Consider the following 24588-nt stretch of genomic DNA (forward strand, 5'->3'; position numbering starts at 1 on the left):
CAGGCAGCCCTGTGATCTGGATCCACTTTGCCATCATGGGAGGAAGGCAGCACTCATCCTGCTTCCAGATGTCACTGGGAGACTCTAAACCTGTTGCCCCCCCATGGGCACTAAACCAATGCCACTTCTGGAGTCTGTGACAGAGCTGAAAATCTCTCTTCTAACTCCAGGTCCCCTCTGCAGCCTTCACCCTGACTCCCTCCAACTTTGCCACTCAGCCTTTTGCTGGCTGTGTGGCTGCTGTGCATGCAGGAAATGAGGAGGAACTGGTTTGTGGCTCTTTCCCCAAGGGGCTGAGGGGGAAAAGCCTTCTCTCTGCTTTTTTTTTCCAGCAGTGGTGTTCTGCAGCCTGAGTGGTGTGGTCTCAAAGCACATCCAGAGGATAGAGTGCTCTTAACCAAGGCTCTTGCCTGGTGGGGATTGTCCCTGTGCAATCATCACTTCTTCTAAAGCTGGCACAAGCTAATAGTGTCTGAGGTTACCAAACAATAAAATCCTTGTTTGCAAGTGCAGGAGATGCTAATGGTTTGAACTGCTGTCTCTTCCCTGTGAGCACCAGGCAGTGCTTGACTTCAATAAGCATCAAGGGCAGAGGCTGTTTCATGTGAGAAAATACAATTTGAAGCCCCAAATTACAGGAGCTTGCAAGCTTTCAGGGCAAGACTCCTGCTGAAGCAAATACTTCTTAACCTGTGGATATCTGAGCAGGGACATCCTCCACTGGAGCAGGTTGCTCAGAGCCTTCTCCAGCCTCACCTTGAAGATCTCCAGGGATGGAGCCTCAGTCACCTCCCTGGGCAGCCTGTTGCAGTGTTCCAGCAGCCTCATGGTGCAGAGCTTGTTCCTAACATCCAATCTAGATCTCAAACCATTGCCCCTCATCCTGTCACTCTAAGCCCTTCCTAACAGTCCCTCTGCAGCCTTCTTGCAGCCCCCTTCAGGTACTGGCAGGCTGCTCTAAGGTCTCCCTGGAGCCTCCTCTTCTCCAGGATGAAGAAGCCCAGCTCCCTCAGCCTGTCCCATAGCCCCCTGATCATTTTCTTGGCCCTCCTCTGGACCCCCTCCATCAGGTCCATGTCCTTCCTGTGCTGAGGGCTCCAGAGCTGTTCACCTCCAGGTGAGGTCTCAGCAGAGCAGGCTGCTGGAATCCCCTCTCTTTACCTGCTGTCCACTCTGCTTCTGATGCAGCTCAGGCTGCCATTTGCCTTCTTGTCCTAACCTCCAACTTAACCCTCCCCTGGCACACTTTCAGGCCATTTCCCTCATTCTGTCACCTGATACTAGGGAGAAGAGACCAACCCCCACCTCTCTCCAACCTCCTTTCAGGGAGCTGCAGAGAGCAATGAGCTCTGCCCTCAGCCTCCTCTTCTCCAGGCTGAGCACCCCCAGTTCCCTCAGCTGCTCCTCCCCAGCCCTGTTCTCCAGAGCCTTCCCCAGCTTCATTGCTCCTCTAAACGAAGCTGTTTCCTCTGAGGGAGCACTGCCACCTGGTACATGGGGCTGTGTGTCTGCTCTGCTTGCTAAACACCATGACTAGAAGTCCCAGCCTTAGTCACGGTGGTTGTGTAGCTGCTAAGTGATGTTCAGCCAGGCTGGGAAGGTTGTGTTTGGCTCCTGTCTGCTGTCAGCTCAGCAGATTTTCCACCCTTGCCTGCATCTTGTGAAGCTGTGCTTCAATCTCAGCCCTCTTGCATAATTTATTTTGTGACTGGGGAAATTTTCTCTCTGCATGTGACTGCTGGAGGGGAAAAAAAAGCCCTGCACTGTGCTGGCTGGAAGCAGCTGAGGGGTTAGTAGCTGTAACAACTGGCAAGGAAGTGAAGCCTTCCACAGCTGTCAGCCTGAAAGCAAAAGAGATGCCCTGGAGCAGGCTTTTTGGTATTCAGGACTTCAGAGCATCTGTCTCCTACCTGATCCAGCACCCAGCTGTGCATTTGGCCTCTTTCTCTCTTTCTGAGCTTCCTGCTGCTAGGAATTTATGAACCAGGAATGGGCACAGTGCAGGCTTCCTAGCAAAGGAAGAGTTGTGCCTAGAGCAGAAGGACCTGGGGGGCCTGGTGGAGAAGTTCAGCATGAGCCAGCAATGTGCTCTCATGGTCAAGCAGGCCAATAGCATCCTGGGATGTGTTAGGGAGAGTGTTGCCAGCAGGTCAAGGGAGCTTCTCCTCCCTCTCTGAGGCCACATCTGCAGTACTGTGTCCAGCTCAGGGCTCCCTGATCCACCTTCTCCTTGCTGTACCTTGGAGTTCTCTGTACCTCTGCCAGCTGTGCTTGCTCAGGGAAGAGCTGTTCCAAGAAGAGCATTTTCTTGTTCTGAAGTGAATTATTCACCAGATCTGCAGAGCTGCTTCTACCTTTTTGTTCTCCTCTCAGGGGTGCTTGTGGGAATAGACAAACCCTTGTGTAGCCCTCACTTAGCTTTGTGCCAGCTCAGTGTGGTCTGTTTCCTCAAACTGGGAAGTAGCTGTGTCTTGGGCAACAGGAGAAGGCCCTCTGGTGTGTGTTGAGAACTGTTCCTCTGATTAGGAAACAAGAGCAGTGCCCAGCTGAGGGAAAGCTCCTCAGGAGCCAGCAGTGGTCACTGGCAGCCTGGAGGGCAGCTGAGTGCTGAGCTGCATCCACAGCAGGGAGAGCAGCAGCACAGGGAGGGGACTCTGCCCCTCTGCTCTGCTGAGACCCCACCTGCAGCACTGCCTCCAGTTCTGGGGCCCCCAGCACAAGAGGGACATAGAACTGCTGGAGAGGGTCCAGAGGAGGCCACAAAGATGATCAGAGGGCTGTGGAGCCTCCCCTATGGGGCCAGGCTGAGAGAGTTGGGGCTGTTCAGCCTGGAGAAGAGGAGACCTTAGAGAGGCTTTCCAGTATCTGAAGGAGAGCTGGGGAGGGACTTTTGACAAGGGCTGGAAATGACAGGGTGAGGGGCAATTGATTGAAGCTTGAGGAGGGGGAGACTTAAATTGGAGATTAGGAAGAAATCCTTCCCAGGGAGGGTGCTGAGACACTGGAACTGCCTCCTCCCTGGAGGTGTTCAAGGCCAGGTTGGATGAGGCCTGGAGCAGCCTGGGCTGGTGGGAGGTGTCCCTGCCCGTGGCAGGGGGTTGGAGCTGGATGATCTTGAAGTTCCCTTCCAACTCAGACCATTCCTGGATTCTATGACTAGCAGCAAGTGACTTTTGCAGACTCCTCTCTTGTGCAGAGCCCTCCTGGCTCATAACCCCTCTGGCTGCATGGGCTTTGTGAAGGTGCTTTGTGTGTCCAGCAGGCAGCACAACTGAGAGATGAGAGAATGCAATGGTGGGTGTAGGGTCAGCTTACAGCTGTTGGCTTCTCTTCAAGGGAAAGCTGAGACATAAATCACCACCTGGGTCAGCCTACAGCCTGCTCTTGTTAAGAGCCATGACTGGGCTCCCAGGTGGAGCTTCTCCCCTGCAGGCAGACACAGGCAGCAGGGCAGGCTGCAGTGCAGGCTGCAGTGCAGAGCTGAGCTCAGGGAGGCAGCCAGGCAGAGCCTGCCTGGCCTTTTTTTTGTCCCCTGTGTCTACCCAGGGTTGTTGTTTGAGGTAGGTGAGCTCCAATGTGTTATTCTGTGGGAAATGTTTGGGAAGCTGCTGTTGAACTCTAGCTCCTGGTTGCTGTGACCCCTGCCAGTGGGCTGGCTGATCCTTGCAGCAGGTGACAGAGCTGTGAGCCCTCAGCCTGCTGGCAAACAGCAGCTAAAGAGCTCTTGCCCTTGGAGAGGTCAGAACTTGGTAGCAATAGCTCTGTCCTCCTGATGTAAGGAGGTGCCATTGGTGGGATCCACAGCAGGGACAGCTGCTGTCTGCCCTCCTTTTCCACTTCCACTCTGCCTTTCATTGCTAAACCATTTTTCCCCATGGGAACAGCCAGAGACTGGAATCCTGTCCCAGGGGAAGCAGTGGAGTCTCCTGCACTGGTCAGGTTTATCTTCTGCAGGCCTGACTTAGCACAGTCCCTTCTGAAAGAGACCCCTCTGAGAATCAGAGAGAAAAAAATCCTAGCTCAAAGCAGGGATTTTCCTGCTTGTGAAGTGCAGTATCTGCTGCTGCTCTTCTTTGCATAAAGGGAAGGCTGATTTTAGGTGCCTGGAGACCAGGTCAGACCTAGTGCAATCAGGAGGAGCCTTTTTGCTTAGAATCACCTCATGCTGTCTTGTGCTTTGAGACTTCTCATGGATATAGTTAAGAGTCAGGAGTTCTCCTTTGGAGCTATTATTAAGAAGCAAGAAAGTGTCTGTGAGAGAGCTGCTCTATTTCACAGCCATCAGCTCTAGAGATCAGCTGCACAAACTCAAGGAGGTTTTGATTCATTCTGCCTGTTGGCACTGAGGTGCTGGAGAGTGGCCAGAGAAGGGCAACCAAGCTGGGGGGAAGGGTCTGGAGAGCAGGGCTGGTGAGGAGCATCTGAGGGAGCTGGGGGTGTTCAGCCTGGAGGAGGCTGAGGGAGACCTCACTGCTCTCTGCAGCTCCCTCAAAGGAGGTTGCAGTGAGGTTGGTTTCTCCTCCCTACTCTCAGGTGCTAGAATGAGAGGAAATGGCCTGAAATTGTGCCAGGGGAGGCTTAGGTTGGAGAGGAGGAGAAATTTCTTTACTGCAGGGATTGGAGCAGGGGGGTGGTGGAGTCCCCATCCCTGGAGGTGTTCAAGAAATGTGTGGCCATGGCACTTGGGGCCATGGTGGTGCTGGGTTGATGGTTGGGCTGGATGATCTTGGAGGTATCTTCCAACCCAGACAGTTCTCTGATTCTATGATTGATCATCCTGTTTGTTCACCTGGCTCCTGCTGGGCAGCTTTCTCTTGGGCAGAGCTCCCACTGGAGGATCAGCTGGCCATTAGCAGCTGATGACAATGAACTCTCCCTTTGTTGTCCCTCATCTTTGTCCCCCACCTTGGTTTGTTAGCAGACCCTGCACCTACTTGCTTCTGAGGTACCTTTCACATTGGGGTTTTGAAAGCAGCTTTGTCATCTGTTTGAGGTGTCAGCTAATTGCCCTGTTTGGGGGGGTTCATGGTTTGGTCTATGTTTTCAGAGCAGATGGTCCTGTTGTGGGGCACTGCTGGGACCTGGCTTTCTCCTTGGAGCTCCTTTGGGTTCCCAGTGGAAGTGAGACTGCTGTTAGGAGCAGACTGCAGTTGCAGGGTTGAGTTCCAGCAGGGTTGGCCACCTATTTTTGGCTCCTCTTCTGCTGGAAGTTTGAGATCCAAGCCAGGACAAAATGCTCCCAACCTCACCACCCCTGGGAAACTGTAAAGCTTGGGAACCTTTGGGAGACTTTCCCAAAATCCTCTTGTCCAAAAGAGGACAAGAGGACAGGACAGTTGGGTATTTCTTCTTTCTTCCTTTAAGAAGTCTAAAGTAGGTTTCTGGTCTTCTGGGTAAACCTTGCCTTAATTTGCATCCCCTCTTCCCTGCCTTTAACTATGGCAAGCTTCAAAATGTCTCTAATTAGGGAAAAGCAATTAAAAAAAGAGGGTTGTTTCTGAGGAGGGTTTGACACTGGCAGCTTAGAGGAGGAGGGTTTGACACTGGCAGCTTAGAGGAGGAGGGTTTGACACTGGCAGCTTAGAGGAGGAGTATTTGACACTGGCAGCTTAAAGGGGGAGGGTTTGACACTGGCAGCTTAGAGCAGGAGGGTGCTGTATGTGTGCTCCATGAGGCTGAAGGGTCTGATGCATCTGGGCAGCCACTGGAACACTGTTTAGAAGCTTTGGGCAAGGGTGAAATTGCTGCTGGCTCAGCCTTCCACTTTCACAGCTGCAGGGTAGGAGGTTACAAGCCAGCTCTGCTGCACATGAATGGAGGCCAAACAGCCTCAGAGGCCTGGGAATTGCCACTTGACTGAGAATAAAGCACTGGCTGCAAGGCAACAGCCCATCAGCTTCATCCACCGTGGATGAAAAGCTGGGCATGAGCTGGCAGTGTGCTCAGATGAAGATCTGAGGGCCTGTTTGAGCTCTGCCAAAGCAGGCTGGTAATGAATGTTACAACTCCTCCAAGTGTGCTTGATGTGCTGCATTTAATTGCATGTTCCTGCAAGTAAATGGCTCTTAGATCTCATGTAAAGGAATTAAATCCTAATGGCCTGACCAGAGAACACAAAGCCCTGTGACAGTTGGATGGATGATAATGGTTCCCTCAGTGCTGGAGATGTAAACAGACACTTCACACACCATTTTCCATGCAACCCTGCTTTAACTCTGCCTGTGACTTGAAGCATTGGTTACCACCGAGGTTATGGAAGGGGCTGAACGCCTCAATGACTTTGGGGCTTCAGTTGTCACTGGTAAGCTCTTGAGGCACACCACCCAAGTCACAGAGGGCAATGGCTGGGGCTGGGAGGGTGAAGAACCACCCACAGGAGGAGCAGTTCCCACCGCTGGGAACACCTGGAGAACCTGGATGTGCACGAGTCCATGGGGCTGGGTGAGATACATCCACGGGTCCTGAAGGAGCTGATTTGTCTAGGACAAGGGGGGATGGTTGGAAGCTGAGGGAGAGCAGGGTTAGACTGGAGCTTAGGAAGAAGTTCTTCAGCATGAGGGTGGTGAGACTCTGGAACGGGCTGCCCAGGGAGGCTGTGGCTGCCTCCTGCCTGGGGGTGTTCATGGCCAGGCTGGATTGAGCCCAGCTGTGGGGCATCCCTGCCCATGCAGGGGAGGTTGGAGTAGGTGATCTCTCAGATCCCTTCCAGCCTGAGCCATGCTGTGAGTGATTGTCCTGAATTTAACCAGCTATGAAGAGGGAAGGAGAGAAGAAGAAGAAGAAGGGAGGAAGGCTGTGCTTGCTGTCTGTAAAGTGCTGAGCACACAAAGATCAAGTCATTGAGACAAGCCAAATGTTTACCCAAGGGCACTGCTGGTGCCCCCATCCTTGGCAGGACTGAAGTTCAGCTTGCCTGGAGGTTAGGATGAAATGAGGAGATTGTGGATCAGAGGCTTTTCAGTTCTTGTTTATCTGCTGGAGGATCAAAGCAGGGCAAGGTGCAGCTTTGATGCAGGGTCAGACAGGGGGGTTGTTAAGTGCAGCTTTTGATTCATTAGCTGGGAGGAGAGGGAGGAGAGCTTGAGTGAGGGAGCACCAGGAGGAGTCACTGTTTTGCTGGGAGTAAAGGCTGTGCTTCTGCTGGCTTTGCTGGGCTGCAGCATTTCAGAAGTGAGGAATGATGCCTTTGTTTCTGGGTTGCTGGCTGACAGATGCTAAAGTGACCTTCAGAAGGGCAGCTGTCTGCCATCACCCTCAGGATTTGTGTGAAGCACCTTCTCTGGTTCCTCTTTGCAGCCTTGCTCAAAGGCTTGCTCTGAACTGGCATAATGGAGATCCCCATAGGGGGAAGGTGCTTTGCTCACTGCTGGAAGTTGCCTCCTGTCTATTAACACATAGAATGGTAGAGGTTGGAAGGGACCTCCAAAGATTATCCAGTCTAACCCCCCTGCCAGAGCAGGGTCACCCAGGGCAGCTCACAGAGGAACACATCCAGGTGGGTTTGGAATGTCTCCAGAGAAGGAGACTCCACAACCTCTCTGGGCAGCCTGCTCCAGGGCTTCTGTTCCTGTGGCACCTCCTGCTCCAGCTTGTCCCCTTTGCCTCCTGTCCTGTCACAGCCTGGCTCTGTCCTCCCCACACTGCCCTACACTGCTTCTGTCTCCTTCCTTTGAATCTGTGCCATTTGCTGTTCAGTGGGAGCAATGGGTGAGGCAGGAATCCTGTGTGTGACAGGCTGCTCCTCCTAGAACTTCCACCTTGCATCAGCCACTTTTCCTCTGCCTCTCTAGGAAATTTCAGTGCCATCTGGAAGGAAGGGACTTGCCAGACCCATCCATCTGAAACACTAAAGTTGGTTAGCCTTGCTCAGATCCAAAGCTCAGCTCCTGGGATCAGATGTGTGACCAGTTGAAAATGAGGGCTCAGCATCCAAGGGGACACATTCTGGAGAGAAGAGGTGGTGTAGCCAGCAGGTCAAGGGAGGTGATTCTCCCCCTCTACTCCACTCTGGTGAGACCCCACCTGGAGCACTGCATCCAGTTTTGGAGTCCCTGGTACAGGAAGGATCTGGAGGTGCTGGAAGGTGTCCAGAGATGTTACAGCAGGTAGCAGAGGTGGCCAACAAAACAAAACCAGATGAGTGCAGGGGCAAGTGGGGAAGGGAGGGTAGGTGAAGTCAGATGGCCTGAATATTCCAAACTGAATGTATGATGGCAATGGGAAGTGGGAGGGTAGCAGGGAGGAGAAAGGAGAAATGCCAGAAAAGAAGGACACCTGAGGAAGATGTGGAACCTGCTTCCCTCCCCCCACATCCAAAGCCTGTTTTCCAAAGCAGGGCCTTGGCAGGCAGCTGAGTTTCAGTTCCTTGAGTGCACGTAGCAGGGCTTAGTGGGTCACAGAGTGAGGCTGGATTAACATTCTTCCCAGGATCTCAGTTTTAGGTGGACTCTCTGATCTTTTCTTATCCCCTGCTCCACTGCCCCCTGTGCTATCACCACAGACTGGCATTAGTGGTACAAAAGGCCACACTGAAAAGGATCAGGGGGCTGGAGCACCTCTGCTATGAGGACAGGCTGAGGGAGCTGGGGGTGTTCAAGCCTGGAGAAGAGAAGGCTCCACAAGACCTTAGAGCAGCCTGCCAGTGCCTGAAGGGGGCTATGAGAAGGCTGCAGAGGGACTACTTGCAAAGGCCTGCAGTGATAGGAGAAGGGACAATGGTTTGAAATGAGAGCAGAGCAGGTTTAGGCTGGGTCTTAGGAACAGGTTCTTCACCATGAGGGTGCTGGAGCATTGCAACAGGTTGCCCAGGGAGCTGATTGAGGCCCCATCCCTGGAGATCTTCAAGGCCAGGCTGGAGAAGGCTCTGAGCAACCTGCCCCAGTGAAGGATGTCCCTGCTGAGTGCAGGGGAGTGGGACTGGATGACCTTTGGAGATCCCTTCCAACCCAACCCATTCTGTGAGTCTATGCAATGTGTGAGGAGGCAGCAGGTCTTGCTGGCCAAGCATGAAGCAGCTCACAGCATGGCAGTGAGCAATCTACAGGGCTGGCAGATATCCATGGCAGTGCTGAGAGGGATGTGATGAAAGCTCCCTGCTAGTCTCCTGTCTCTGACCACGTGTGGACAGTGAATGCCTGAGGCTCTGTGCACCCAGGAGATGTGCTTGGAGAAAACACATTAGCAAGCCCTCAGTTCAGCTTCTTAAGCAACCAGAATGACAAGAGTTAACAAAAGCAAGTTCTCAGGTGGTGTTTCAGTAACATTCAGCCCATTCTTGCATGCCTGAGGGTGGAGGGGAGATGCTTCTGCACCCTGAGCTTATGGGATGCATCTGTTATGCCTCTGCTGAAGATTCCAGAGAGCAGCTTCTGTAGATTAAGACAGCACCACAGTGAAGGAGAGCAGTGTTTTGGTATAAAACTGTCCCTTTTTTAAACCATCAGCATCACAGAGATTTAAGGACCACCCAGTCTGCTTTCAGGAGTCTAAGGAAGTGCTCCTGCATCTGCTCTCTCTTCCCCTTACTGCTCCTGTCACCGTTGCAGGCTCACCATGTAAATTGTTCCCAAGCTTCTTGCCCTGGGCTGCTTCTGAGCAAGCTGTTGAGTACTGAGATAGGGGTGAGAGAGAGAAATCCCTGTGCATGAGCTGCAGAGGTTGTGGTGATCCTTGTCCCTTAGCTGCCTTCTAGTCTGGGCAGTCAAATATGCCAGAATTGCTTTGGGTCTTTTTTCTGGGGAAGGCAAAATCCTTTCCTGATGGCTGCTGCCACTTCTCCAAGGGTTATTTGATTTGTTAATGACTGATGGCCAGGCCTGCTAATTAACACCATGGTGCTCCTCCTGCTGAGACCAACCCTGCCCTGCTCTTTTCCTTTCTTATCTATCTCACAGAGGGAGTTTAAATGCCTCAAGCAACTGTTTCTTATCCCTGCCTCCCTGAAGAGCAATGCTTCATGAGTCATCTCACCACCCTTTCCAGCCCTGCAGTTATTTTTTATCTCCACTGCATCCACTGGCAAAGCAATCTCTGTTTGTGCTCCCTCCTCTTGAACCTTTGTTGCACTGTCTGATGCCAGCCCCCTGGTGCCAAGCTGCAGCTGAGGGTGTAAACCAGATCTGCCTGATCTTGGGGAGACACTGGCACAGGTTGCCCAGGGAGTTTGTGGATGCCCCCCTCAACAAAGCTGAAAGCCACACAGTGCCAAAGCACCCATCCAGGATCTTCCCTCACAGAGATCAGGGAGGCTGACCCATGGCACTGACCACCCTGACAAGATCATAGATTCACAGAATGGGTTGGGTTGGAAAGGAACCTGGAAGATGATCCAGTTCCACCCCCCTGCCATGGGCTGGGACCCCCCCCACCAGCCCAGGCTGCCTGGCCTTGGACACCTCCAGGGAGAGGGCATCCAGAGCCTCCCTGGGCAACCTGGGCCAGTGTCTCCCCACCCTCATTTCTTATCTATCACAAAAGGTCACAAAGACCTTCTCAGAAGCACACACAGAATCTTTGCCCTTTCCAGGATGTTTTCAGCCTAATTCTGTTTTCCAGCCTGTGGTTCCTGTGTGCCAAAGCCAATTAATGGAATCATTTGTAACAGAAGGCAGCACTGAGCCTGCCTCTTTGAGTAAACTCCTAAGCTGTTACCAGCCTTTTGCTGCCATTCATTTCAATTTGTTTGGGCATAAAATTATCACTTGTTAAATCCTGAGAGCCACCACTGAACCAGGAGCTCTTGAAGCAGTGCTGGAGGACTAGGCTGCTGTGAGGACAGGCTGAGGGAACTGGGGTTGTTCAGCCTGGAGAAGAGAAGGCTTCAGGGAGACCTTAGAGCAGACTTCCTGGACCTGAAGGGGGTACAAGAAGGCTGCAGAGGGACTGTTTGCAAGGGCCTGCAGGGATAGGAGGAGGAGCAATGGTTTGAAATGAGAGGAGGTTTAGATTGGATGTTAGGAACAAGTTCTGCACCATGAGGCTGCTGGAACACTGCAACAGGTTGCCCAGGGAGGGAGTTGAGGCCCCATGCCTGGAAGTGTTCAAGGTGAGGCTGGAGAAGGCTCTGAGCAGCCTGCTCCAGTGGAGGATGTCCCTGCTGACTGCAGGGGGGTTGGACTGGCTGAGCTTTGGAGGTCCCTTCCAACCCAGCCCACTGTGTGATTCTCTGCCAGGGAGACAGCCTGCACAATCCCTTCTTCCACAGCCTCCTCCTCTCCAGGCTGCTCCTCACCATTTCTTGTGTGCAGTGACAAAGTCTTTGTTCCCGAAGATGAATGACTGTTGCAGGGGGCCAATTCCCCCTTTGAAGGAGAGAGAGAAGCAGCTTATTGATCTGCTGTTGGGGGCAGCAGAGATGGAAGATAAGGACATAAAGGGCTGTATTTTCTGGGAGCTGTGTGAGGGATTGCTGTGCTTGGATCCAGGCTCACAGTGGTGGGGTTTGAGGTGTATAATTCCTGGCTTTGCCCTTTGAAAGGATGTCTCCTAAATAGCCAGCTTGGAGCTGGAGGTACCAATATATTTGTTCAAGTGGCTTGTAAAAGGGCTTTGGAGTGTATTGGTGCCTTCAAGAAGCAGCAGCAGAGTTATGTTTCACCCAGTGCAGGGCTTTGAGGGCCTATTGCAGCTGACTTCAGCTGAAGAGCATTTCCTTTCCTTGCTGAGTCAGCTGCCTGAGCTGCAGTGATTTTCATGCCCTGATCTTTTGGGGAGAAATGGGAGAAAAAGCTCAGCCTGTTCTGTTCACTCTGCCCCAGCCAGATGCACTTCATCTTGAAGCATCTGACCCAGCACAGCTTCTGTTTCACAGAGTTCTGGGATGCTTTGGGTTGGAAGGGACCTTGAAGATTCACAGGTTCATTGAATGGTTTAGGTTGGAAGGGACCTTGAAAGATCATCCAGTTCAACCCCCCTGCCATGGGCAGGGACATCTCCCAGCAGCCCAGGTTGCTCAGGGCCTCATCCAACCTGGCCTTGAACACCTCCAGGGAGGGGACATCCACAACCTCCCTGGGCAACCTGTGCCAGAGTCTCCCTACCCTCACTGTACAGAATTTCTTCCTCCTCTCCAGTCTTGATTTCCCCCCCTGAAGCTCAAAGCCATTGCCCCTCACCCCATCACCCCAAGCCCTCCCTCCCTCCTTTTCAGCAGCTGTTCAGTCAAGCACCCTGGGGCTGATACCCATTCAGGGCTCATTGAGGGGTGGATGTTTGAAGTGTACCAGGTGGCAGGTTAGGGGAACAAAGCAGCAGGGAGACCTCAAATGTTCTTCTGGCTGCTAAGGGGAATTGCTGGTGTGTGCACTTCATCAAACCTCACACTCCATTTGGCATGGATAAGATTTGCAGCAGAAGAAACTGGAAGGAGAAAAAAAAAACCCAAACACCTTTCTTGTTTAATGATCATCTCCCTGGGAGCCCTTTCTAAGTGCACTGCAGCAAAGGCAGCTGCACCAAGGGCTTCCTCATGGCCAGATGGCATCAATCAGAGTCAGAGATTTGGGTTGGTTGGAAGATACCTTCAAGATCATCCAGTCCAACCATCAGCCTAAGCCCACCATGGCCACTAAACCATGGCCCCAAGTGCCATGGCCACACATTTCTTGAACACCTCCAGAGGTGGGGACTCCACCACCTCCCTGAGCAGCCTCTTCCAACCCCTGACCACTCTTGCAGCAAAGGAATTTTTCCTCCTCTCCAGCCTAACCCTCCCCTGGCACAATTTCAGGCCATTGCCTCTCCTTCTATCTCCTGAGACTAGGCAGGAGATGCCTCTGAATGGCTTTCATCTCTTCATCACTCCATTACTGGGCATCCCCACAGAGCCTCCTTTACCTTTGGGTTTATTCTGCCAACTGCTGTTGTCAGCTAATTGGAGTGGAACTGCTCAATGCAAGCAGAGCTCCTGCTGTGCCAGGTCTCCTCACTTGGCTGCTGCTGGGTGATGCTGGTAGTTGTCACCCAAAGAGCCATTGCTCTGGGCTCTGCCCACCATTGCAGCAGGGCAGCTTGGTGTTCCTCCTGCCTAGACACCTGATAGCTGCCCTCCCTCAGCTGTCCCTGGCAGAAGAGGACTTGTAGAGTCACAAAATTGCCTGGATGGGGGAAGACCTTTAAGGTCAAGTGTTAGCCTGACACTGAGAAGTCCTTGACTAAACCATATCCCTTAGCTGGAGTGGGTCCAGAGGAGGCCATGATCATGATCAGAGGGCTGGAGAACCTCACCTATGGGCACAGGCTGAGACAGTTTGGGGCTGTTCAGCCTGGAAAAGGGAAGGCTGCAGGGAAAACTCAGAGCAGCCTTCCAGTACCTGAAGGGAGCTACAGGAGAGCTGGGGAGGGACTTCTGGCAAGGGCTGGGAGTGCCAGGATGAGGGACAAGGGCTTTGGGCTTGGAGAGGGGAGATTGAGACTGGACATTAGGATGAAATTCTTGACACTGAGGCTGGTGAGACTCTGGCACAGGTTGCCCAGGGAGGCTGTGGATGTCCCCTGCCTGGAGGTGTTCAAGTAGAGGTTGGATGAGGCCTTGAGCAACCTGGGCTGCTGGGAGGTGTCCCTGCCCAGGGCAGGGGTTTGGACCTGGCTGATCTTGAATGTCCCTTCCAACCCAACCCATTCTATGTGATTCCTGGCTGACATCAAGGCTTTAGCTGTAGGCTGCTGTGCTCACCCTGCTTGGTAACTGCAGCAACAGCAGTGAGCAGCTCCACCAGCCTGGCATGCTCCAGGGGACAGGGCAGCATCCAGCAGCATTTGAGGGATTGGTTGAATATTTCCATCAAGCTGTAAGAAACAGAAAGGGAGCTGGGGGGGAGGACAGAAACCAGCTGTTGGATGCTTTTTCCTTCCACAGCCACTGCCCCAGAACAGAGCCTGGGTTGCTGTCTGGTGTGCTGAGCCCCTGTGCTAAGCAGAGGCTGATCATGTTACAGAGGCTTTTGGCTTATTAATAGCAGACTCCACTTATTTTTGATTTGTTGGGTGGGATTTTTGCTGAGGCAGAGGAGGAACAGGTGCAGCTCCCTGGGGTTATGACAGCAAGTCAAAAAGCTGTGCTTGGAGACATTTAGAATCCTGGAGCAGTTTGGGTTGGAAAAGCTCTTTCAGCTCATCAAGTCCACCCAGTCTCTAACTCTACCAAGGCTGGGGCTAAACCATGGCCCTCAGCATCACATCTCAGCCTCTTGGAAACACCTCCAGGGATGGGGACTCCACCACCTCCCTGGGCAGCCTGTTCCAGACTCTGAGAAGCCTTTCAGGGAAGCAATTTCTTCTGATGTCCAACCTAAACCACCCCTGGTGCCACTTGAGGCCATTTCCTCACATCCCCTGATACTAGGGAGAAGAGACCAGCTCCCACCTCACTCCAACCTCCTTTCAGGGATCCATAGAGAGCAATGAGCTCTCCCCTCAGCTTTCTTCTCTCCAGGCTGAACACCCCCAGTTCCTCCAGCTGCTCCTCACCAGCCCTGCTCTCCAGACCCTTCCCCAGCTTTGCTGCCTTCTCTGGACCTGCTGCAGCACATCAAGGTCTTTCTTTTAGTGAAGTCTCCAACTCCATTTAGGTCTTTCTGTGCTCTGGTAAATGTGACAGGAGAAGGGGCAATAGACACACACTGGAACCCAGGAAGTTCTACCTCAACATGAGTTAAAACTGTTAGGGTGGCAGAGCCCTGGAACAGGCTGCCCAGAGGGGTTGTGGAGTCTCCTTCTCTAGAGACTCTCAAGAGATCTGGATGTGTCTCTGTGCAACCTGCCCAAGGTGATCCTGCTTTAGCAGGGGGGTTGGACTTGATGACCTCCAGGGGTCCCTTCCAACCCCCTCCACTCTCTGATTCTATAAGCAGCAAACCATGAGTGCTCACAGCTGCTCTGGGCTCCCACTTCCAACTCTGTCTGCTCTGTCTCTTCAGCTTATTCCTTGCTTCAACCCTCCTTTGCTTTTACTGCTGGTTGCTTTCTTGCCTCCTTCTCCTCTTAGCCTTTTCTCCACGTGCAGCCTCTCCTGGTTGCTTTCTTGCCTCCTTCTCTTAGCCTTTTCTCCATGTGCAGCCTCTCCTGGTTGCTTTCTTGCCTCCTTCTCTTAGCCTTTTCTCCATGTGCAGCCTCTCCTGGTTGCTTTCTTGCCTCCTCCTCCTCTTAGCCTTTTCTCCATGTGCAGCCTCTCCTGGTTGCTTTCTTGCCTCCTTCTCCTCTTAGCCTTTTCTCCATGTGCAGCCTCTCCTGGTTGCTTTCTTGCCTCCTTCTCTTAGCCTTTTCTCCATGTGCAGCCTCTCCTGGTTGCTTTCTTGCCTCCTCCTCCTCTTAGCCTTTTCTCCATGTGCAGCCTCTCCTGGTTGCTTTCTTGCCTCCTTCTCCTCTTAGCCTTTTCTCCATGTGCAGCCTCTCCTGGTTGCTTTCTTGCCTCCTTCTCCTCTTAGCCTTTTCTCCACGTGCAGCCTCTCCTGGTTGCTTTCTTGCCTCCTTCACTTAGCCTTTTCTCCATGTGCAGCCTCTCCTGGTTGCTTTCTTGCCTCCTTCACTTAGCCTTTTCTCCATGTGCAGCCTCTCCTGGTTGCTTTCTTGCCTCCTTCTCTTAGCCTTTTCTCCACGTGCAGCCTCTCCTGGTTGCTTTCTTGCCTCCTTCTCTTAGCCTTTTCTCCACGTGCAGCTCTTTTGCTGTCTCCCTTGCCTCGCTCATCAGTATTCTCCAAACCCTGCACTGTGCTCCCTGTGTCTTGGGGTTTTATTGTATTTCATCTTGTGTTTGCCTGCCTGTGAGCTCTGAAGGTCTGTGAGCAGATCTTGCTCTCTCTTTGGCTCCTGTTCTGCACAGCAGCCAAGTGCTGTAGAGATCTCCTCCTGCAGCGTTTCCAATCAGGGTTTCCTTTCTTCTTCTTCTTCTTCTTCTTCTTCTTCTTTTTTTTCTGCTGTAGGGAAATCCAAAGAATGAATAAATGAGAGTGGCACTGCTTGGTGCTTTAAGGAGTGCTTTCCAACTTCAAAGTGCTCAGTGCAGAGCAGTTCATTATTTATCCTGTTAATTATATTAGCACTCAGAAGGGAAAAGCTCCTTCAGCTGGCGTTGATAAACACGTCCTTAACAGGACAGGAATTCAATGCTGAGCTTGGAGGAGGTAATTTGTCCACTGAGCTACTGTGCCTTGGGGAAGATGTAAGGTAGATACACAGCAGCTCTTCCAAGTGTCTACCAAAAAGGTAGGCATTGGTAAGGGCAAAACTTGTATCCTGGGTTCAGTTTTGGGCTCCTCGCTCCAAGAAGGACATTGAAGGGCTGAAGTGGGTCCAGAAAAGGGAAACCAAGCTGGGGAAGGGTCTGGAGAACAGGGCTGGGGAGGAGCAGCTGAAGAAACTGGGGTGGTTTAATGTGGAGAAGAGGAGGTTGAGGGGAGGCCTTCTGGCTCTTTACAGCTCCCTGATGGGAGGTTGGATCATCTCTGTCAGCCTCTCGTGGACCCCTGGCTCTAAGGTCGCCCTGGAGCCTTCCCTTCTCCAGGCTGAACAACCCCAGCCTGTCCTCACAGCAGAGGTGCTCCAGCCCCCTGATCACTTTCATGGCCCTCCTCTGGACCCACCCCATCAGGTCCATGTCCTTCCTGTGTTGAGGGTTTCAGGGGTGGAGGATGGTAGGGAAGGCATAAAGGTGCAATTAGATTGATTTAGTGCAAACTGCTGAATGTGTGGCCAGGTATGGGCAGGCTCTACCTGGGCATGCTTACTCCAAAACACCCCACAGGGGACTCTGAGCAAGCTGCCAGGCAGATTTGGAAGTAGCTGTCACCACCATTCCATCAGTGCACCCAGCTGGAACAGCCACAGCTAATTCACAAGGATTTCCACCACCCCTGCTTGACCTCTTTTCCATTCCCTTCATGCTGAGGTCATGATCTCACGCTGCCAGAATGCTTTCATAAGGCAGCTCAGACCCTCAGCCACTTGCTTCGACACTTGCCAGACTTCTCCTTCCCTCCTGCCAGCTGCTCCAAGGTCTGAGCAGCCACTTGGGACTCACTGCCTTCAGTAGGGTGCTTGGAGACCAAAGCCTTCTTTCTGTCTCCTTCTGAACACTGACTTCCAGCCATCCTGATCCCAAAGAGCAGCAGCAGCCCAGAGGAGCAGCCAGGTCTGCCTGTCACCCCCTCCCCAGGCTAACATCTTGCTCCTCTTCACTGTCCCTTCACCCACACCAAGTGCCCTTTCTCTGGCAGCTTAGGGAAGCAACCAGTAACTACATACTGGGTCTGAGTGAGACAATCACTATGCTTCTATTTAATTACCTGGGTATAAAAGCCTTCAGTTACATCCCTTGTGCTCTGTGGGTCTAACTCAATCCTGCTGTCTCTTTGCAGAATGATACCATTTGGAAGCCAGATTCTTGCCAGAGCTGCCACTGCCACAGCAATATTGTCACCTGTGAAGCCACTGTCTGCAAGCACCCTCAGTGTGACTTTCAGAAGGTAAGGTAGAGCCTGCATGTGTCCCAGTGACAGCTGTCCTGTTCTGGCTGGCTGGGCAATTGGCAGATCACTCTGAAGCTCCCAGCTTTCCCCCTGCTTTACACCCCTAGCACAGTCAAAATGCTTGTGTGGGTGCACCACACTGTTACACACAAAGGTATGATGGGAGCATGGGGGTAGCTGGTCCTATAGCCCCTGTGGCAGCAAAGCTCCTCTTGAATTAAGAGGGACACCCCAAGAGAGTGCAGCTTGAGGTTTTTCCCTGGAGGACCTGGCAGAGAGTTGCTGCTTGCATATCTTTGTGCCTCATGGTGACAGCTGCTGGCTCAACCTTCTGGGCTCAGCTGCCTCCCTGCAGCTCCCTTTGGAAAGTCTGATGGCAGCAGGATTTGGGGGAAGCAAGAGGGAGCAGTGGGAGCCTGTTGGGTCTCCCAGGGTTTGTTAGAGAGCCCAGAGTCAGGCACAGCCACTTCTCCTTCTCACAGGCTTGTGTGAGCAGCACACAAACCAAACCCAGCAGGTGAAGCCTTTGTCTCCTTCACCACTCCACAGCCAGAGGCTTGCTGTTGGACCAGGTTGTGACCAACATGATGTGGTCCCCTAGAGGAAGCCTCTGAGCTGGGTTCAGACCTCCCAGCATGAGCCCAGCTTCCAGTCAGCCTTCATGGGAAGGTGGAGCTGGGACTGCCTCAGCCGTGCAGATGAAGACTTTCCACTTGCATGAGCAACAACAGAGCTGAGCTTGTCTGGCTTCCAGGTTCCTCTGCCTGGTGATTGTCACTGAGCTTTCATTGTCTCCTGTTTGCCTCTTTCTATCTGAGCCTTCATTACTGGTTCCAGTTAATTGGCCATGGAATTGGGCTTGCATTAACATCTGGATTCCTGGGGTAGCACGCACGGCTGACAGTGGAAATCAGTGTTTGGAGAGGCACTGCCAATAGCATCAGAGGGCTGGAGGAAGCAGGTGAAAACTCTTCACCAATGTGACAGCATCACCAGGGAGAGAATTCTGATTCTGCCTGGGTTTTCCCCCCATTATTATCCCTGTGTATTGATAGAAGCAAGGCTGACATAGTAGGAAGTTTGGTGCTAAAGAGGAAAGGAATAATACTAACAAGAGAGTGGCACAGCTGATGATGGTAATGAGGTACTAATAGTAATGAGATAATAATGGTAATAAGAAGTAGAGATAAGAAGAATAATAGGAGGGGGTTGAGAGTAGCCCTGAAGAAAAAGCCTTGGGGGTGCTGATTGATTGAGCAGCTCCCCAGGAGCCAGCAGTGCCCTCATGCAGCCCAGCAGGCAGCTGGGTGCTGGGCTGCAGCCAGAGGAGTGTGGCCAGCAGGGCAGGAGAGGGGATTCTGCCCCTTGACTCTGCTCTGCTGAGACCTCCACTACTGCCTCCAGTTCTGGTGTCCCCAGCAGAAGGACACAGAGCTGCTGGAGTGAGTCCAGAGGAGGCCACAAAGATGATCCAAGGGCTGGAGCAGCTCTGCTGTGAGCACAGGCTGAGGGTGGTGAGGGTGGTGAGGGTGTTCAGCCTGGAGAAGAGAAGACTCCAGGGGACCTTAGAGCTGCCTTCCAATAGCTGAAGGGATCCTGCAGGAAGGCTGCAGAGGGAGTTTCCTGAGGGTGTCCAGAGACAGGACAAGGGGGAATGGTTTGAAGCTGAGGCAGAGCAGGGTTAGACTGGAGCTGAGGAAGAAGTTCTTCAGTGTGAGGGTGCTGAGACTCTGGCACAGGCTGCTCAGGGAGGTTGTGGCTGCCTCCTCCCTGGGGGTGTTCAAGGCCAGGTTGGATGAGGCCTTGAGCCTAGTGGAGAGGTGTCCCTGCCCAAGGCAGGGGGTTGGAGTTGATCTCAGAGGTCCCTTCCAACCTGAGCCATTCAACTCCATTATCACCTTGAAAGGTTGGAACAGATGATCCTGAGGGTCCCTTCCAACCTGGCACCCTGATTCTGTAGTTGTCTGATTTCCTGTCAGCTGCTCATTGGATTCTTCTGTCTTTGCAGGGTGAAGTGCTCCAAATAGCCCCCAACAAGTGCTGCCCACACTGTGCCTCCCGAGCTGAAGGGCTGTGCCAGCATGAGGGACAGGTCCACAGCGTGAGTGCTCCCTCACCTTCCTCAGCAGTTCTTAGCTGTTTGGTTCCCATCAGTGCAGGATGCTTAGCTGCTGTGCAGGACAGGTCATGGAGCTTATCTTCTGTCACTGTCAAGTGGGGTAAAGTCTAATGAAGAGTGTAGAAGTGGAATGCAATTCCACGTGGGCAGGTGTAAAGGCCTGAATGTGGGGACAGCCCCATGGTGTGGGGGCTGATGTGTTGGACACTGAGGAAAAGGATCTGGGAGTCTGGTGGACAATAGGATGACCATGAGCCAGCAATGTGCCCTTATGGCCAAGAAGGTCAATGGCATGCTGTGGTGCATCTAGAAGGGTGACCAGCAGGTCAAGAGAGGTTCTCCTTCCCTTCTACTCTGCCCTGGTGAGGCCACATCTGGAGTCCTGGGTCCAGTTCTGGGCCCCTGTCGTAGTTTGGGCTGGGTGCCCTCTGCTACAGGGGTGTTTCCTGTTTCCAGCTCAAGAAGGGCAGGGACTTGCTGGAGAGGGGACATCAAAGGGCTGCAGAGATGCTGAGGGGACTGGAACAGCTCTGTGATGAGAGACTGAGAGAACTGAGGCTTCTTAGTCTGGAGAAGAGCAGCCTGAGAGGGAATTTCATCAAGGCTGATTAATACTTCAAGGGTGGGTGGCAGGAGGATGGCAGCAGGCTTTGTTCAGTGGTGCCCAGTGACAGGAGAAGGGGCAGTGGGCACAAATGTGGACATCAGAAGTTCCATCTAAACATGAGGAAAAACTTCACTTTAAAGGTGCTGGGGCCTTGGAGCAGGCTGCCCAGAGAGGTGGTGGAGTCTCCATCTCTGGAGTCATTCAGAACCTGCCTGGATGTGTTCCTGTGTGGCCTTCTCTTGCTGCCCCTGCCTTGGCTTGGTACTCTCCAGAGGTCCCTTCCAACCCCTACCATTCTGAGCCTGTGAAAATCAACAGGAATTTGGCCAGCAGGGTTTGCAAGCAGGGAGTGCAGCTGAGGGAGTGTCCTGCTTGGCTTGAGAGAAGCTTCCCCCTCCTTGGTTCCCTTTGCTGGTGCTGTGGATGGCTGAGAGAACAAAGCCCTGCTAGGAGGGGAGTGAAGCAGAGTGCACTTGACACAGCAGCTGTCCTGAGAAGGCTTTTCCCTCAGCAGCCATCCATGCTGGGAGAGATTGATTGCTGTGGTGTGACCTGGGTTATGTCTTTTGGAATCCTGAATTATTCAAGAAGGAAGTTCCAAGATGTGGCTTCACCTAGGGGTGCTGAAAGGCCAAAACAGTAAGAAAAAGTGGCTGCAGATAAGGGAGGGAAAGAGAAGATTCCTTGGGCAGCAGTCAATGAATCATGCCGAAGATGAGGCCAGCAGGGCCGAGTGGCTTAGCAGTGAAGCCAAGTCCTGTGTCTGGTCTGTTTGACAAGAGGCAGCTCAGGTTCACACCTTAAGAAATGAGCTGAGATGCCCAGAAATTAAGAATAGATGAGGCCAGCTCTGAGCAATCAACACAGGAAGGACATGGACATGATGGAGTGGCTCTAAAGAGGGCCATGAAGATGATCAAGGGGCTGCAGCCTCTCCCCAGGGGGTTTAGGCATGGCTGTACCTAGGGCCATAGCTCACAGCCCAGGTCCACTCTGAGGTGCTTGTGAAACAACTCTTTTTTCTCTTTTTGTGAGTGCAGAGTCTCATCCTGATGGCTGGCACAGATTGCATTGGGTTGGAAGGGATCCTCCAAGGCTATCTGGTCCCCCCCCTGCAGTCAGCAGGGACATTTCCAGCTCCATCAGGTTGCTCAGGGCCACGCTGAGGCTGCTCTTGAATGTCTCCAGGGATGGTGATTCTCCCACAGTCCTGGGCAGCCTGTTGCAGTGTTTCCCCACTCTCCTTGTGAAGGGAGGCTCTGCCCCCCAGCAGCTGTGCAGCTGGCCTGATGCCTGTGTTTTCTCTGCCTGTGGCTGTGTTGTGCCCTGCAGCATGGCAGCCAGTGGGCCAGCTCGGGATGCGCCTGGTGCTCCTGCGCCCGGGGGAAGGTGAGCTGCACCCCCACCACCTGCCCAGCCCTCGCCTGTGGACCAGGAGAGCTGCAGTACACTGCTGAGGGATCCTGCTGCCCCAAATGTGTGGGGCCTGGAAGTGAGTATGGGGTGGGAGTGGGGCACTGGTGGTCATCCCAGCTGTAGGGCACTGCAGATCTCCTTTTGGTCTCAACGCTGGGAAGATTTTCTCTTTGTGTCCGGCTGTGTGGGGATGACCCTGGTGGCCAGGGTGTCTCTTCATTCTGTCCTGCTGCCATGCTTACCTCTTTGCTGGCTTCACCTGTAGGCCAGGAGGAAGTGATCATTTTTAAGCAGTGAGCAGATGTGCCCAATGTGTCCTTGTTTTGGAAATTAAAAGCTGGGGGGAAATAGATTCAGCCATTTCCTGTGTGCTGAGGCACCTGTGGCACTTACAGACTCCCACCTCCAAGTTCCAGTAGTGCCTGAGCTCTTGGCTGCCTTTTCTTCTAGAAGTCCAGTGGGAGAAGTGCATCCAGAGCTCTTCATTCACAAGTCCAGTTCTGGTGGTCCACAGAAATGAGCAAGTCCAGAGGAGGCCACAAAAATGCTCCAAGGGCTGGAGCAGCTCTGCTATGAGGACAGGCTGAGGGAGCTGGGGTTGTGCAGCCTGGAGAACAGAAGGCTTCAGGGAGACCTTAGAGCAGCCTGCCACTACCTGAGGGGATCCTACAGGAAGGCTGCAGAGGGACTTCTCATCTAGGTGTCCAGAGACAGGACAAGGGGGAATGGTTTGAAGCTGAGGGAGGGCAGGGTTAGACTGGAGCTGAGGAAGAAGTTCTTCAGTATGAGGGTGGTGAGACTCTGGAGCAGGCTGTCCAGGGAGGTTGTGGCTGCCTCCTCCCTGGGGGTGTTTAAGGGTGGGTTGGATGAGGCCTGGTTGAAAGGTATCCCTGCCCATGGCAGGGAGGTTGGAGTAGATGGTCTCTGGGGTCCCTTCCAACCATTGTAGGATTCTCTGAAGCCTGAAGGCCTTGAGAGCTGGTGGGGGTTGTTGCTTTGGCAAACCAGGGTGCTGAATGCTGAGAGGCACAAAATCTGTGCTTTAGTGACGGGTGAGGGAAAGGGGGTGGTGAAAAAAACCCTTGGGAAAGAAAATGACCTGTTGTTTCCCTGTCTCTTAGAGCCCTGCTCCTTTGATGGACACTTGTTCCAAGATGGTGAGGACTGGCACCTTGGTGCATGCTCCAAATGCATCTGCAGGGACGGCAGGACCCAGTGCTTCACAGCTTCCTGCCAGCCTCTGCTGTGCAGCCAGGTCAGGACACATCAGCCTCTGGGAACTACTCATGGCTGGCTGCTTGCCCTTGGCAAGGTCCCTCTCTCATGTAGCTGTTCAAAACAGCAGCACACCTTCTGGGTGAGCAGCCTGGGAGAGAGGTGCCTGATGTGTGGAGGTGATGTGGAGTGACTGGGGGTCAGTCTGGGGCCTCTTGCTCCAGGGACATTGAGGTGCTGGAGTGTGTCCAGAGAAGGGCAGCAAAGCTGGTGAAGGGCCTTGGTGTCCTCCTTCCCAGCCCCACACTGCTAAGGAAATGCAGGCAGCAGCTCCCTGGAAAGCCCTCTCTCTGACCTTGAATTTGTGGTTTAGAGGCTGCCATATCCCAAACATTTTTGAATCTGTTTACCACGCTCCAATTACCAATGCAGGAGCTCCCTTGCAGTGTGTCCTGGCTGAGCAGACTTCTCTGTGGCACTGAGAAAGAGCAAAAGCACTACTCAGAAACTGTTTTCCTCCTGATCCTTGCCCAGCTTTCTGTTACTCCCCCAGGTGTTAGTGCAATTCACTCTTTTTGGCCAGAAGGAAATCCCACCTGTTCCTCTGCCTCCTAATTGTGTTTTGCTTTGTCCTGAGATCCTCAATTAGTATCCCTTGGCTAAGTACTGCTCATTAAAACCAAATTTGTTCCTCCTTTCCCACTCCAAATGGCCTGGTGCTACCTGCTGACTGCTTGCACTGGTGGTTAACCAGCCAGTCATTAGGATTTCGGTTGTGGAAGCGGCAGCAGCAGTGGTGCTGCTGTGATGCAGGTGAGAATGATTGGCTGAGAGCTTCCAAGTTAATGCAGCAGAAAGCCAATCCTGGTGGTGTTCCAGATAGTTCATAGAATCATGGAATTGCTTCAGTTGGAAAAGACCTCCAAGATCACCCAGTCCAGCCATCAACCCAACACCACCATGTCCCCAGGCTCATACCTTTCTTGAACACCTCCAGGGGTGGCTCCTCCACCACCTCCCTGGGCAGCCTCTTCCAATCCTTGATCACTCTTGCAGCAAAGAAATCTTCCCTGGTATCTAACCTAACCCTCCCCTGGCAAGGTGCCTGGTGGAAGAGCCATTAGCAGGGTGTGCAGGGATCCTGTTCTGCTCTCACCATACCCAAACATCTTCTTGGCTTGTGCCTTTGTCACTTCATTCACTCCCTGTAAACAGCAGTGGGTGGAGGGAGGTGCTGCTGAGCTACACTGCTCCACATTGTTGGGTGGAGGGGAAATTGTAGCAGGGGAATTGTAGCCATGTTTTGGATGGATGGAGTTGAGACATGCAGGAAGTGATTTAAATCAGTCATGGAAATGTTTGGGTTAGGATAGTCTGGCTTTAAGTGTGTGAGCACCTGCACAGACAGGTCTGCTCTGTGGATTAAACTGAAGCACTGCAAATGTCTCAGAGGTGGTGAGGAGGAAGCAGACCTTCAAAGCTTTAAAATGGGGCAGAACCAGGGGGGAAAAAAAAAATCTCTTCTTCCCTCCATCTCCTGCTTTAGTGTGCTTCTCTATCCCTGAATGTATGCACTTTAGCTTCTCTAGGGGTCTTCAGGCTGCACCTCAAATCCTAGGTATGGGGTCCCTCACTCCAAGAAAGACACTGAGGTGCTGGAGCAGGTCCAGAGGAGGGCAACCAAGCTGGTGAAGGGTCTGGAGAACAGGGCTGGGGAGGGAACTGGGGGTGTCTAGTGTGGAGAACAGGAGGCTGAGGGGAGACCTCAT

At 52.9% G+C, this 24588-nt stretch overlaps 1 protein-coding gene across 1 annotated transcript in view; it reads left to right on the forward strand.

The window, feature by feature from the left end:
• The window catches only part of FRAS1 (Fraser extracellular matrix complex subunit 1), a 143571-nt gene that overhangs the window by 23463 nt on the left and 95520 nt on the right, over positions 1–24588 (forward strand). Inside the window, exons 5-8 of the mRNA XM_054172504.1 lie at positions 17352–17459; positions 19471–19563; positions 21521–21680; positions 22726–22859. Of these exons, the coding sequence (XP_054028479.1) occupies positions 17352–17459; positions 19471–19563; positions 21521–21680; positions 22726–22859 (495 nt within the window). The remainder of the gene's footprint in view (positions 1–17351; positions 17460–19470; positions 19564–21520; positions 21681–22725; positions 22860–24588) is intronic.

This window comes from Dryobates pubescens, chromosome 24, assembly GCF_014839835.1.
Source record: "Dryobates pubescens isolate bDryPub1 chromosome 24, bDryPub1.pri, whole genome shotgun sequence".
Classification (NCBI taxonomy): Eukaryota; Metazoa; Chordata; class Aves; order Piciformes; family Picidae; genus Dryobates; species Dryobates pubescens.